At 46.4% G+C, this 16,014-nt stretch overlaps 2 protein-coding genes across 2 annotated transcripts; both read right to left on the reverse strand.

The window, feature by feature from the left end:
- Window positions 1–317: 317 nt before the first annotated feature.
- Window positions 318–9,149, reverse strand: LOC141462487 (tubulin alpha-2 chain-like). The gene is given in 7 exon segments (XM_074144354.1): window positions 318–611; window positions 1,349–2,029; window positions 2,424–2,572; window positions 3,365–3,578; window positions 4,747–4,757; window positions 6,628–6,700; window positions 9,108–9,149. Coding segments are annotated over 7 exon segments (1,464 nt in total).
- Window positions 7,717–13,041, reverse strand: PEX26 (peroxisomal biogenesis factor 26). The gene is made up of 5 exons (XM_074144355.1): window positions 12,869–13,041; window positions 12,106–12,246; window positions 11,415–11,728; window positions 10,532–10,678; window positions 7,717–9,952 (listed from the first exon to the last, which is right to left on the reverse strand). Exons 1-5 carry the CDS (start codon window positions 13,039–13,041, stop codon window positions 9,849–9,851), a joined length of 879 nt encoding a protein of 292 aa, XP_074000456.1. The 3' UTR covers window positions 7,717–9,848.
- Window positions 13,042–16,014: the final 2,973 nt, after the last annotated feature.

Consider the following 16,014-nt stretch of genomic DNA (forward strand, 5'->3'; position numbering starts at 1 on the left):
TAACTTCTTACACGGGGACCATAGCAATTATCTGGGACATTCTGAAGCAAGAGTTCTGCAAATAATATTACAGCTACATGACTGTATCTCTGTATTGAATAAATGACAGTATAGATGGCAGAGGTCCTTTCAGGATAAATTAGCAAAAAAGTAGGTCATATATCCTGTATTTCCTGTCTTGTGATCTCATAGTGGAGACCTGTTTATAGTCTACTAAGATGGCAATGGACTAGGTGTGTGTGAGCCAAGCAGAAACACAGCCACATGAAAAAAAGAGACAGAGACAATCTTATGCACAGGAAAGGGCACAGTGTATTTTAAAATTCCTTTTCCTCGTTTTCATCTTCAAAGGAGTCGGTTCCCACTTCTTCATATTCCTTCTCCAGGGCACACAGGTCTTCTCGGGCCTCTGTGAATTCTCCTTCCTCCATGCCTTCACCCACATACCAGTGCACGAAAGCTCTCTTGGCATACATCAGATCAAACTTGTGGTCGAGCCTTGCCCAGGCATCTGCAATGGCCGTGGTGTTGCTCAGCATGCAGACTGCTCGCTGAACCTGGGCTAGGTCTCCTCCTGGTGTAACTGTAGGAGGCTGATAGTTGATCCCAACCTGCAAATAACAATAGAAAAGATGGAGGAATAAAGAGAGTTATGAGAAAAGGGACAAAGACAATAAACAGGGTAAGAAAAAGGTAAAACCATTGGTGAGGGGAGGAAAAGAGGTAGAGAAAAATTCAGATCACATCAGTGTTAAGTCTAATGTCATTCAAGCTATTTTTTGTGCACAAGTCAATTCCTTAACCTCACTCAAGACCAAAAAAAAAAAAAAAAAAAGGCGACTAACCAGAACTGAACCTTAATGAAGAAAAACTTACAAAAATATCAGGACAACGAAAAAAAAATACCTCTTTGCAGAGATGTTGTAGAAATGTTTCTTTTGCCAACAATGTATTATTGATAACTTTTGGGGTTTTTTTGGTTGGTTGGTTTGGTTTTTTACATCTCATGAAGGACACTCTCAAGTGTCTCAGTGTCTTCAGAGTATAAGCCTTACCTCGATATTTTTCCTAAAATGCAATCTAAGTTTAAAGTCTTATAGAGTTGGCATTCTCCTGTTACTACATATAGAAATACTATATATGCTTCCATTTACTTAAATACTTAGGGGTCTGTGTCAATGGGATGTCCAAAGGAGAAAAGGCACATTTTATACAAAAACGTCTTTCTTATGTTCATTCTTCTCACAAATGGAAAACATGCAAGATCTAAAACTTTAAATTCAAGTTTCCTGCTAGACTGAACTTGCCCTTTAAACATGTGAGAGAGGCTCAGGGCACCCCTACTCACCTTAAAGCCTGTTGGACACCAGTCGACAAACTGGAGGGATTTGTTGGTTTTGACAGCAGCAATTGCTACGTTGACATCTTTGGGAACTACATCACCTCGGTAGAGCATGCAGCAGGCCATGTACTTCCCGTGTCTTGGGTCACACTTCACCATCTGGTTGTTGGGCTCAAAGCAGGAGCTGGTGATTTCAGCCACCGAGAGCTGCTCGTGATGGGCCTTGTCAGAGGAGATGATGGGGGCGTAGGTCACTAAGGGGAAGTGGATGCGCGGGTAGGGCACCAGGTTTGTCTGGAACTCCGTCAGATCCACGTTGAGGGCACCGTCGAAGCGCAGCGAGGCGGTGATGGAGGAGACAATCTGGCTGATGAGGCGGTTGAGGTTAGTGTAAGTGGGGCGCTCGATGTCCAGGTTTCGGCGGCAGATGTCATAGATGGCCTCATTATCCACCATGAAGGCACAGTCTGAATGCTCTAGGGTGGCGTGTGTGGTCAGGATGGAATTGTAGGGCTCCACCACAGCAGTAGAGACCTGAGGGGCTGGGTAGATGGCAAACTCTAGTTTGGACTTCCTTCCATATTCAATGGAGAGGCGTTCCATCAGTAAGGAGGTGAAGCCCGAGCCAGTACCCCCACCAAAGCTGTGGAAGATCAGGAATCCTTGCAGCCCAGAACAGGCATCAGCCTGAAAGTCAAAACGAAAAGTGAAAGAATAAGCCAACATGTCTTTAAATGATACTCTTAAATAGGTACAGCAATAATCACACCCAGTGCACAACGCTAAAGTCAGTAGTTTTCCCAGAAAATTCTCATTGTCTCTTTTCCCTTCAGGCTAGAGTATCAATAGAGTTATATCATTTTTTTTCATACAATAATACTGCTATAGCAATATTTGAGGTTTTCCGTTTAAGTCTTCCATTCATATGGAACTAAGATGGGACATCCAGGACTTGCATATCTCTGTTCTGAACCAGTAACAATAGTTAAAGCTAAAGGAGAGCCACTATCAAAAACCGTATGTGGTGTTTACTTCCCCTCCCACCCTCCCAAGGTCGTGCTTCCAGTGGAATAGTGCATACCAGCTTGCGGATACAATTTAATGCCGCCTCAATTTTGTCTTTGCCAACAGAGTAGTGGCCACGTGCGTAATTATTTGCCGCATCTTCCTTCCCAGTGATCAGCTGTTCTGGATGGAAAAGCTGCCGATAGGTGCCAGTCCGCACTTCATCTGAACAAGAGAGAAAAAGCAGAAGCTGGGAAGAGATATTTCACCGAGTTTGATAATGTTTGCAAAACAAATGAAGCATTTTATGTTTGCAGAAAATGGTATGGAAATCCGTATGTTGAAAAACAAAGTACAGAGGTGAGGAGTGTCATCCGAGATGTTCTCCATTTTGAAAAAAAAAAGGAGTGGACTCTGCTCCAAGTGTAAGTTGCCATGTTACGCAAATGAATTCGTTTATCAAATGAGGGCTGTGCCACGCTACGGTAAAATTTCAGCTCTATATACTGATCAGATTAAGATCCATCAGAACCTTCAGGGGAATGACTGGAAAAAGAGCAGATTTGCAAGAGTAAAACAGTGGTTTCCCCTGAAAATTTGTCAGGACACTTCTGTTGCCTGATTCTTCATCCTCCTCTCTGGCATCTGGATTTGAGGAAGGCATTTTCCATCAGTTAGGAAAAGAAAAATATCACCACAAAAAAAAGACCAGAAAGGAATCCCTTCAAGAAAGCTAAATTGTACTCATAACCAGTGGAGGTTTAAACAATAGTAAACTTTTGATTTTATTATTAGTAGAGTACCCATGACAGAGCGCAGTCCAGTTTTCATCTTTTCATTGAGAATAACAAAGCTTTAATTAACAGCTGGTATTAAGAACTTAAACTCTGTACGTTTTGCCTGTATGTTGGGATCATCCCTAACGGTAAGGGCATTGTCCTGCTATTCAGTGATCTGAACTTTGGCGCCCAGAAGAGTTAATTAATTTCTATTTTCCAAGATTAGTCCTATACTGACCTATTACAGTTTGCTCCAAGTCCACCATAACAGCCCTGGGCACGAATTTTCTGGAGCTTGTCTCTCTGAAGAATGTGGCAAAAGAGTCATCACTGCTGGGCTGGTCGATGAAGGTGCCGTTTGGCTGAATGCCATGCTCCAGACAGAAGAGTTCCCAACACGCATTGCCGATTTGAACTCCGGCTTGGCCAATGTGAAGAGAGATGCACTCATGCTGAAAGGAGAAGATGGGGGAAATGGTGAGAAGAACCGGTGAACACCCTAAGAGTCTATAGGCTGATTTTTCCTGAAACCCCGAATCCACCAGCGATTACGAAATTTTCCACAAGACTGGAATTAATGGAAAATATTCTGACACTTATTTATAAATAGGAAGAAAAACATTTTGCTGTGCGTAGAAAGAAACAATAGTCACAGCAGCTAGAGATTTGCAGTCATGCCTACACATGGTGTACAGTACACGGGATCTACATTTAAGTGCACGTGAGCACATACAGATAGAAAAACTGTGTATAGGTGCACAAAATAAACAACAGTAGATCCCAACTAAGGAATGAGCCAAGTCCAGTTATCCAGGGCAAGACACGGCTATGCTGTGTTATATAGATAAAGCAAAGGGAATGAAATATCTTCTGATGTCCCAACCTTCTGTTGAACATGTGTGTTGGACAGATGGAAGACAAATTTGTAGAAATTAAAGGAACTAAAGTGCCTTTAGTACCTTAATTGATTTCAACCACTGATTGTTTCGGCCCATTCCCTGGGTACTTTTAATTCAAATTTAACATGTGAAGAGTTAAACATTTGAAGAGTCCTCAAGAGGACTCGATACTCTTTACATGTCAGACTAAATTAATTTATTGAGAAATCCTTCTCATACATACACTTCTGTTATTATGGCGGTTCAGTCAATAACCGGTTTCTAAAGTTTTTAGTAGTGTGTCATGCACATAGTTTAATAACAGAAATCTGAAAAACAAAACATAGTACCATATTCTAAAAGAAAAAAGGCGCTTGTCTCCTTCTGTAGATCACTATGCAGACTCCCCAGTACTGTGAATTTAAAGGGTTCTCTCAAAAACACTCGTTTGACCTAGACAGGCTGGAGAGGTGGGCTTGTGCAAATTGCATGAAGTTCAACCAAGCCAAGTGCAGGGTCCTGCACCTGGGACGTGGCAACCCCAGGCACAAATACAAGTTGGGTGGAGAATGGCTGGAGAGCAGCCCCGAGGAGAAGGACTTGGGAGTGCTTATGGATGAGAAGCTCAACATGAGCAGGCAGTGTGCACTGGCAGCCCAGAGAGCCAACCGTGTCCTGGGCTGCATCAGGAGAAGTGTGGCCAGCAGGTCTCGCGAGGTGATTCTGCCCCTCTACTCTGCGCTCGTGAGACCCCTCCTGGAGTACTGTGTCCAGCTTTGGAGTCCTCAACACAGAAAGGACATGGACCTGTTGGAACGGGTCCAGCGGAGGGCCACGAGGATGATCAGAGGGATGGAGCACCTCTCCTATGAGGACAGACTGAGAGAGCTGGGGTTGTTCAGCCTGGAGAAGAGAAGGCTCCGGGGAGACCTTATAACAGCCTATCAATACCTGAAGGGAGCCTACAGAAGAGCTGAAGAGGGACTCTTTGTCAGGAAGAGTGGTGACAGGAACAAGGGGCAATGGTTTTAAATTGGAAGAGAAGAGATTTAGATTAGATATAAGGAAGAAATTCTTTACTGTGAGGGTGGTGAGGCACTGGAACAGGTTGCCCAGGGAAGTTGTGGATGCCCCATCCCTGGAAGTGTTCAAGGCCAGGCTGGATGGGGCTTTGAGCAACCTGCTCTAGTGAGAGGTGTCCCTGCCCATGGCAGGGGGGTTGGAACTAGATGATCTTTAAGGTCCTTTCCAACTCTAGCCATTCTATGATTCTATGACACGGCATATTTCAATATGAATCCTTTGGCAGATGATTCCCATCCAGAGTATCTAGGGAAATGTCCACATTTCTTTGCTCTTAATTTTAATACTCATGATCTCGTGGTCCAGCGGAGGGCCACAAAGATGATCAGAGGGCTGGAGCACCTCTCCTATGGGGACAGAATGAGAGAGTTGGGGTTGTTCAGGCTGAAGAAGAGAAGACTCCGGAGAGACCCTACAGCAGCCTTCCAGTACCTCAAGGGGGCCTACAGGAAAGATGGGGAGGGACTCTTTATCAGGGAGTGGAGTGATAGGATGAGGGGTAACAGTTTTAAGCTGAAAGAGGGGAGATTTAGATTAGATACTAGAAAGAAATTCTTTACTGTGAGGGTGGTGAGGCACTGGAACAGGTTGCCCAGAGAAGTTGTGGATGCCCCATCCCTGGAAGTGTTCAAGGCCAGGCTGGATGGAGCTTTGATTAAGCTGCTCTAGTGGGAAGTGTCCCTGCCCATGGCAGGGGGGTTGGAAATAGATGATCTTTAAGGTCCCTTCCAACTCTAACCATTTTATGATTCTATGATTTTATGATCTAGTAGGAAAAGGCGATAACGCAGGGTTAAACATACTTTATTCAAAGTACATCCAGGGTAGCTCCTACCCAAAAAGGAAAAAATAAGTTCCAACCCCATCCTTCTTTTTCTGCATATGAGTTCTCTTACAATAAATGCATTAACACAAATGTCGCTGTACATGTTGGACTCTGAATTTATTTACTATGAAGCTAACACAATAGTTTGTACACTGTGTACATTTCTTGCCCCCAAAATGAAGCAAAAAAGTCACTTCAGCCTTCCCACCTTCACTCAGATCTTAACCAGAGTAGGGGGAAACAGAAGGTCAAACTCATTGCTCATTATCTCATAAAATCCGTGCCCCATCCCTGGAGTGTTCAAGGCCAGGTTGGATGGGGCTTTGAGCAATGTGCTCTAGTGGAAGGTGTTCATGCCCATGGCAGGGGGGTTGGAAGTAGGTGATCTTTAAGGTCCCCTCCAAATCTGACCATTCTATGAATGACTCTACACTATGATTCTGTGATTCTAAAATAACCTGGCTCTTTTTTTACCATGGTTTCTCCTGTGTGCTTCCTTTCCTGATTGGTAGCAGCAGCTTTGGTTACTGGTGTTTCTGCTGGTGCGTACGCTGCCTGCTGCGAGGTGGCAGGGCATCTACACCTCGACGGCAGGGGCCCCGCAGCATCACAGCGTAGGCAGGCGAGGTCATAATCTCTCCCAGGCAACGTCCCCATTCCACCCACTCACCTGTTACACCAGCAGCTTGCTTTCACCCACGTACAAGGGCCCACAGCCCTAAAGTCTGTTCTTAAGCAAGCCTTCCCACTTAATTCTCCAAGCTAAACCCGGTATTAGCGACCAGAATTTTAACACATATGGAGCGTTTTCGCAAATAACCGGTTTCCTTCCTTAAAACTCTTAACAACTGGTGAATATGCTACTGGTAACTCATTTAATATAAAGATTATTAACCATTTCAGAATTTCTTCATTCACACTTTCAAAAGGTGGTGTCATTTTTAAATGGCGTCTTTCTGACAAAGATGACTGTAGATGAATGGTGGACGTGGAGTTAACTTGCCTAAGTTCCTCTGATGGGAATGAGTTGGGGAACAGGCTGAACTGCAAGGAATTCCACTTGCTTATTTGACCATCTGTGGACACAGCACATAGATGGGATTACCTTCTTGTCTCCTGGCGTTAAGGCACCAAACCTCATCTTTCTGCCAGCCATTCCTTATCTTTGAGACCCTTGTTCATCCGATTACAGACAACTGTTCTTCAGCCTTTCAGCTGCCTACAACAGAGGCCAATGCAAGTTTTTTTGCACCTAGCAAGAAGATGGCAAAACAAAAAAGCAGAACTATAATTTCCTCCTGTATCTGGAGTTACTAGCAGAAAGTTCACATACACATGGCACACACACACTCTCTCCGACAAGGCTTAAACAGTAGGATCCCCATGGCTATGTCTTTTCCTTCCATGATATAATGAGAGCGCAGAGAGAAAACACAGCTGGAGATAAATATCAGATACTTTATTCTTGGTAGTAATGGTCTTGGCCATCCCAACGTACACAGAGACACTTACATATTTTAAAAAATATATATATGCTGGATCTTTCACAGAAAGTAATTAGCATTCTCTGAACTCCTACAAAAACGCAGACTTATACCCTACTGACGTCATCAGTTCATCAGATCTCATCAGACTCACACTGAAGAAGTCCTCTACTTAATTCAAGTATACCTGTGCAATGAGGACATGTAGTGAAACATTTCCAGAAATTGTTTGAGAACTCTAGAGTATCAGTACATTAAATATAAAAGTTTTCGTATATTTAATCACAGCGCAAATAAGCAACTCTACAAAGAGATGTATCAGTAGTCACTTTATTGTGGAAATTAAGTATTTGCAGTTTTAGTATCAATTGCAAAAAATCCCTGACAGCTTGTGTCTGCCGTCTTGCTCTCTCACGATGAATTAAATACAATACAAACGCAAAATCAGTAGTACTCAAAAAAAGGAAAAGTTACCAACCTATACTTAAAATCCAGTTGAACGTTAAGAGTCCTGGTAAATGAGCGGCTACGACATTTAACAGCATTCTGAACATAAAGTATGGCCTGCTCAGACCACTGGTCCCAACCTCCAAAATTGCATCTCTGCCATCTAATTAAAAACTTTAATAGAAAACTAGAGCAAAAAAGGGTTGTTACCTAAACAGTTAATTTGGTGAGAAATTGGCCTGACTTCAAGTGTGCTATTTCATTAACTGGCTTACAAAGTACTTAAAGTGAGGCCTTGCAAAGTAGGGAGCAGGTAGATACCATCTAGTCCAGACACAGCCTCCGTGTTTGATTCGACCTGGTTTCCCATCAACTGTTGGTTGCAGAGTTCTAACTACACTTGCAGTTGGCTTACAAGAACCACCTAGCAATACCAAGAGCAGCTCTTCCCTACGTGTGCAAAGTATGTAAGGAATAACTTTTTAATACGGTGAAGCATTACTTGCTACATATCCTGGTGTAAAGTCCTAGCAGAGACAAAGGAACAACCTGAAGGGGACTCCTGGGATCTCTACTGGCTACTTTTCACAGGTTTGGCGTGTTGGATAGAATTTGCCCGCCAAAAAGGCTGCTTTGTTCAACATTTTGTAGTTTGGGCTGACGTGAGTCAGCCTGCATCATTTTGGCACAGATGCTGGGATGGTGGGCTACTTGTTTGCCATAAAGGGTCCTTACTTTTAACTTGGCTCTCCAGTACACAACCGTTTGCTCCAGTGGAAGCAATATTTAAGTAGGCCAGTGCTCTCTCCTTTGGAATTTACCCTTTGTCAATTGATGATAGGTAGATGGATGGAGAAGAAATGAATGTTCTACCCCAAACCTCCAATTTCTGCCCCAAGTGGTCTGAAGTGGGGTCAGTCCGGCGACAGCTCTTCTGCAAAGACAATAATTTTCTTGCCATAGATCCGGGGAAGGTTTTGGGATCTCAGAGAAATACCTCTTTCTACCTATTAAGGAATTTTTGTTCTGAATGATACAAGCATTGCTAAATGGGTGCCTCATAAACCAGGACTTTAGATATTGGGGGATGGGAGGAGAGCGGATTCTAGACATACAGAAACTTTTTGATACCTATGTAAACAAAGCAAGAGGTAGGGAAAGAGTAAAACAATGCAACAACGCCAGTTGTTCAACTACACAATAATACCGAATATCGTTTAAAAAAAATAAATGTTTCCTTACCACCACTACGTGCTCTTAAGAATTTCTATGCATCAGGCAAGCACGAAGTGCTGTAATTTGCATTCAAGACAAGAAGATGCAGCACAACAGTCTTTGTGGCCCACCACCCTGGCTTTCTGGCTTAAATATGACTAAAATCAAGCGCCTGTGTAAGGAGGCATCAGTCACAAAAGAAACCATGGCCTTCAAAATGCCATAGGCTTCGCTTTCTCCAGTGTTTTACTTCCACATGCTTGTCCTAAATCCCATGCTGCAGGAACTGGGCTTTTCAGATGTCTTCAGGCAAAGCAGATATTCCCCTAATTATTGGTACTCCGTTGCCTTTTACAGTCATGCCTCCGGGAACGCTATTTCACTTGTTCAGAAAACTGCCCAGCAGTTGCAAGGATGAAACCTTCTTCTATACTTCGTAACTGGCTATGCAACCCTCACTCAAGAGCTACATACAAATCAAAAAGTGTTTCAAAAAGGGGATTCTTATTCAGTTGTACATTATGGAAGGAGTGGCTTTATGGCTGGTGTTGGACAGAATAGTGCTGTAGAGCCAAGTAAAACGTTAGGAATACTTGGCATGGTTTCAAAATTCATACAACACGATTCTTCATCTGAAAAAACGAAGGTATCATCACACAGGAGTTCACAGGTGGTCATCTCAATTCGGACACTGACTTCAACAGTCCTCAAAGAGCCTGATAACATCCTCAAGACAAGCTGACACTTTTACAGCAGCAGAAAAAAAACGCATTCTGTGATAGAATACACTTAGTCTTGAATTGGAGGCCTATGGATTGGAGAAAATACAGCTGCCCAAGCCTGTCGGAAGAGCTGGACCAGTTTGTAAATGAATGGCAGTGATGTAGGAGAAGCTGCAGAATAAAACAAAAAGCAAAAGAGCCTTTCATTATAAAAGGTAAAACTAAGACACACTAAACATACTAAGAAAGCACTAACCCCAACTAGAGCTAACCAAAACCTAGTTGTCTTATTTCCTTCTGTTTGGTTCAGTACTTCAGCCTTCACTCAGGGCACTCCTCCCGTCCCTAGCAAGCCTTCTCCAGTATTTCCCAATGGACTATCTGCAGAATAGCTCTGGAGCACCTGCCACCCAGCAGAAGGAGAAAGACCCATCTGTTCCGCACCCCAGCTGCTACCTCTACGTCGTGGGACCAGCCCATTCTTTAGCAACAGCAGCAGCCATCACTAGTGAAGCTCCAGCACAAGCAGATCAAATGCAAGACTCTGTTGCTGCCCTGGGCAACTCTCCGCTTTCCTGCCAGGACAGCCTGCCAGGCAATCATTCTTCCAGGAAACATTCACCTTGCAGCACCTCAAGCTGACTGAGGCAGAGGCGGAGTCTAGAATTCAGACCAAACCGATTAAAAGCAACTATTTTCATCTCTGTAACCATAATGGAATTTTAAAAATTGGAAATCTTAATACTGTACCTGGGTCTAATCTCACCACCACCAGGTACAGCAGAAAAGTAGCCAAGAGCATCTTTTTGTAAGGGAGTAAGCAGAAATGGCTTGACATGGACCTCAGTGCTCTACGTAGCAATGTCAACAAGGTCAAGAGCTTTTGGGACAGAGCACCTGGAAAACAAGAACAGAAAGGCTGTTAGGGCAAAGTTAAGTTAAAAAAAATGTAATCACACAGATAGATAATAAGAAACTAAGGTACTGGAGTAACCCTGTTCTTAGTTTGATTGCACAAGAGTTGGGTTATTGTTGTTTTTTGTAATAGGGACCAGAGAAACAGTACAATTTTGTAATATAATTCGTTATACCTTTTTTTTTTTAGGCACCTACTTTAATATAACATGATCTTATGCCACAGCAGTGCCATAATCTCCTGGGAGATAACATCAAGTGATTTACAGTTCTGGAGGAGGAAAAGTACTTAAAATGCCAGACATGCATTATTCTACATGGGCTTAACTGTAAATGGAAATAAAGCAGAGCAGACACAGAGCCAACAAAATGTACCCTTAAAGGATTGCTAGGTAGTTTTAGTTTCCCTTTTGTACCTTTAAAAAAAAAAATACATTTACTCCGAAGTGCTTTTGAACCTGTAAAATAATTCTCATCTCTTGACATCAGCAGAGACTAAATACACTTTGTAATTGTGAGAAAATGGATCACTAAGTCTTACATTTCCTTTTGTGGCACACAACAGGACTTCCTCATGGCTGGTTTGTCATGACAATATTCTTAATACATAATTAATACTTGCTACCCTTAGTTAGTAAGAGTAACTAAGTAAACTAAGAGTAACTAAATAAAAAAAAAAATATATAACAGAGGACCACAAACAAGAGGGAAAGCCTACCCAAAACGGTTTCCGCTGCTCCATCTGGCTGCTCTTCAGCAGCTGAGTGCATCTCTTCCCGTTGAGTCCACCAGCGTCGGCTTTCACAAATGGTCCCCAGAAATGCTAACTGCTGCTCGCTGTCAAAAACATGACAGCCGCGTACAAGCTCTTCTGCCCGCTCAAACCGGCCAAGTGGAAGCAACACATGCGACAGATAGAGCTCCAGCAACGAACCATACTCGGGGAGGCTCTTATTGCTTTGGTCTCTCAGCCAGCTACTGCCGACCTCCAGCATCACCTGCGGCTCTCTCACTTTGCTGTATAACAGGATACTGAAATACAAGAAAGAAATATTAGAAAACACCAGCTCTTTGTAAGTTTGAGGTCACTGATGGTTACTACCCACAAGCACCCAGCATGAAGGTGTGTATCAGGGTCCACACAGAGAGATTTCCAAGGCGGACAATAGGTGCAGACACTAATGTTACTTTCTCACCATCACCCCTTTTGTACTTTCTCACCGTGACGCAATCCGCTGGCCTGCAGGCACGCTCCAGCACACACAGGTCAAGTACAGGCCTGTCCCAGGTTCTGCTTTCATCCTCACATCGCACAAGGTGAAAATATCACACAATATTCAAGTCTGTCCTGCTACTAAACCTAAATAACACAAGCCCTGGGTATCTGACAGCCACAGAGAGAAACTCACCACAGCTCCAGAACTTTTGGAGGCAGATGTTCAGGGATGTGGTAATACTGTAGGACCCAAGACAGAACTTCTCTCCACCGGTTCATCTCAGCCAGCGCCTGAATCCCCACAACACAAAGGGAGCATTTCACTTCTGCAGAACTGGTAAGGAAGAGACACTTCAATAAGCGCTTCTTACAACCACCTTTTTCCTTGCATCCGTTCCAGCAGCCTAGCCCTGGCACTCTGCAGTTCTCCAACAGCCGCTTCCCCTCCTTTCCCCTCTCCTCACCCCCGATAAAAAGGCAAATTCAACGCCCCCCGAGAAGACAGACTGAGTCTGTATCTCTAGGAGGAGGATGCCACGAAGGCTCCTTGGCACACCTCGCTTCCCTCAAACGTTCCCTTCTTCATAGGAAAAAGGGAAATACAGGCAGGCCCTTACCAAATAGCAGCCAAAGCCAAGCCGGGTTTTAAATGGTTACCAACTCGACTTTTTAGCAACTACAGCCACCCTCCATTAACTTAGATAGTTAAGAAAAAGCTGGGCAAAACCACAGCCAGGACCACGGCTGCTGTTGCCATTCATACAGATAATGTTTATACTGGAATCGAAGAGGCTTCTAGCCCCTCGCCGAAAACAAACAAGCAAGCCCCACTTTATTAAACCCAAAAATCCCTCTATTAAACACATAAAGCCACACAAAGGGCAGACAGGGCCTGCAGTCAGGAGCCAGCCTGAGCCTGAGGCCCCTTCCCCGCCTCACCCTGTCCCCGCTCGCACCTCTCGGGGCTGGAGCTGGGGCCGGTCCCGGGGCCCAGGCTGTCGCAGCCCGCCTCACACCTCTCCACGGCGGCGGCGAAGTCCCGGTGCAGCACCAGCAGGTCCGCCGCCTCCTCCAGCAGCGAGGCCGCCTGGGCCGAGACCGGGGCCCAGGCCAGCGGCTCGCTCCTCATCGCGGCGGCAGCGGGAGGGCTACCGGCAGGGCTGCTGCCTCCCTCCCCGCGCCCCACCGACCGCCGACCGCCCGGCTCCGGCTCCAGCGCCGCCACCGCCCCCCGCACCCCCCCGGCAGAGGATCGGCTCCGCTCCGCTCGGGCAGCCAGCGGCAGTCACGGAGCCTCCCACAGCCCCGGCAGGTTGTGAGGGAGCGCCCCCCCCCGCCACCGCCTCCCGGCAGCGGAAGGGGCGCCCCGGCGGCCATCTTCTCCCTGCCCCGCGGGCCGGCGGGACATGTAGTCTAGTGGCGGCGTGAGGGAGCGGGGGGATGAAGGGCCGCCAGGGCGCGGTGCTGGAGCGGAGGCTCCTCGGTGCGCTCTCTTGCCCGGGGGGTCCGTCCCGCCCGCAGCCGGTAGGGCGGCGGCTGGCTCTGCGGGGATTCGTGGTGAAATCCACCCCCTTCCGGGGGCCCTCCGAGCGGCTGCAGCCGCCGGCTGTGGGATCACCACGCCGTTCCGCGGGGTCGCTGCCGGTCCCTGCTAAAAGCCTCTTAAGCTTCTCACTCGTGCGGCTGCCGAGGGCAAGCGGCCGAGCAGGCCCCGTTAGCATGAGGGCCAGAGCCCCGCCGCGGCCGCTGCCGTTCCCCGCCGCGGCCGCCGGGCGTCAGCCCAGCCCCGAGCGTGTCCCTGCCCGAGCAACCGGCCCTGGGGGAGGAGGAGGAGGAGGCCGCCGCCTCCGAGGCAGGCAGCACGGCGGCGGTCCCGCGGCTTTCCTCACCTCCCTTCGGGGCGGGTAGTAAAGGGAGAGCGCTCCCCCGCTGTGCCGGCGGGGTCTCGGGGGATGGGGTCATGGGTTCCTTCCTCTCCTGGCCTCCTCTGTATCCACGGCCTTTCTCTCAGTCACCCCCTGCCTCTGCTTTTATAGAATCATAGAATGGTTAGAGTTGGAAGGGACCTGAAAGATCATCCAGTTCCAACCCCCCTGCCATGGGCAGGGACACCTCCACTAGAGCAGGTTGCTCAAAGCCCCATCCAGCCTGGCCTTGAACACCTCCAGGGATGGGGCATCCACAGCTTCCCTGGGCAACCTGTTCCAGTGCCTCACCACCCTCACAGTGAAGAATTTCTTCCTAATATCTCATCTAGATCTCCCCTCTTTCAGCTTAGAACTGTTACCCCTCATCCTGTCACTCCACTCCCTGATAAAGAGTCCCTCCCCATCTTTCCCATAGGCCCCCTTGAGGTACTGGAAGGCTGCTGTAGGGTCTCTCCGGAGCCTTCTCTTCTCCAGGCTGAACAACCCCAACTCTCTCATCCTGTCTCCATAGGAGAGGTGCTCCAGCCCTCTGATCATCTTCGTGGCCCTGCACATTTAAGCACGTTACGCTGTTAAAGGAATCAGAGTTTGGACGTAATAACAGCGTCTCCATCAGTAGCCTGCAGGCAATGATTCACAGTCTTCTTTAGTTGTTATTTAAAAACAATAGGGTGTCTTGGTTACAAGGTAATTATGGCAGTCAGTGCAAATGCTCTTCAAAAATGAATCTCTACAGGAGGGGCGGCACTTATTTATTTGGTAATGCTGACCCCCTACTGTGATTATTTAACTAAAAAAAAAAAAAATACGTTGATGCAGAACGTGTTAAAAAGTGCAACACGCCTTTTAAAGGCGAGATGCTATGCCATTTCAGTGTTGAAGGCAGGGAAGAAAGCGTGGAGAGTGTGATTAAAAACTTGGTCATAACTCTCTTTTTAGAGGTAGATGTTTCCAGGAGGCAGGACCACGCACCAGCCCCTCACGGTAGCGGGGGGAGCACTCTGCAGCAGCAGCAGCTTTCGCACAGCAGTGCATCTGAGAAGGTTGCAGGCTTGTGCCCTTAACTGTGGAAGACGTTCCTGGAGGATTCAGGCTGGTTAAGGCAAACCCACAGCACAGAAACCTTGTAAAAGGAAGGGCCCAGCGACTAAGCAAAGGCAGAGGTAAAGGCGTTTCAGACTTCTGTTTCCGTTGCTCGGCACTTGCAACTTGGAAAACAACATTCCTTTTTGGGAACTACAAGTCCCAAAGTGCACTGTGGGAAGAACATGCCTCGTACCAGCTAGTGCCCAGCACAAATTCCCAAATATGGATAAGGAATCAATTTTGAAAAAGACTCACACTGGCTGGATACTGCCCACTGAGACTCGGAAAAGGAGCAAGACAGCACAAAAACAAGGTAAGCTTGCGATTTGCAAAGATATAATTAATTAAGTTCTTTCACGGGAAGCAGCCAAGGATATTCTGTCCCTTAGAAGGGGAGCAGAGCGTTGCACTGGCGATGTTGGATTCGGGTGCTGCGGCGATGGAGGCGACTTTTGAAAGAGGGGACTGTTGTTTCAGGTGGGGAAGTGAGCAGCAGGAGCAGCTGCTGCAGAGTGAGTCAGATCCTGTTTCCTTGCAGATGCTCCTTATTAATAAAGGCCTATGGAAAGAGATGCGAGGCGCAACACTCACGTGGTTATGTCAGAGGCAGGGAAGGGTCAGGGAGAGGTAGGAGTTGCTCCCAACAGAAGATGTGTACGAGTTGCAGTGTGGTTGTTTCAGAAGCCAAGGTGGAACAAGCCGCCTTGTAATAATAATTATGGATAAAATTAATTTCTCTTGTAAGGTATGGTATAATGTTTTTGTACTTCACCCCTCTTCCTAGAGGGGACAGTGTGGTGCCTTGAAGGCCAAACCTCTTGCAACTCTCTGACCTGCAAGTAACAGTAACTCAGTAACAGGATTGTTTCACTTCAGGCCAGGAGCAATTATCGATTTTATTGGCAATTTATTAACAAGCAAAATGAAATCATTCCAAAATGGAATCATCTTAGTGGAGATGAGAGATGCTCTCGCTCCAGACTCTGGCATGCGTGAAGCCTCGGAGGCTGACTTGGCCACGGGCAACATCGGCTCCTGCCTCCGTTTCTGTCCCCGGCAGTCGGGCATATTCCTTGTGCAGCCCAGAT

This window comes from Numenius arquata, chromosome 2 (assembly GCF_964106895.1).
Source record: "Numenius arquata chromosome 2, bNumArq3.hap1.1, whole genome shotgun sequence".
NCBI classification, from domain to species: domain Eukaryota; kingdom Metazoa; phylum Chordata; class Aves; order Charadriiformes; family Scolopacidae; genus Numenius; species Numenius arquata.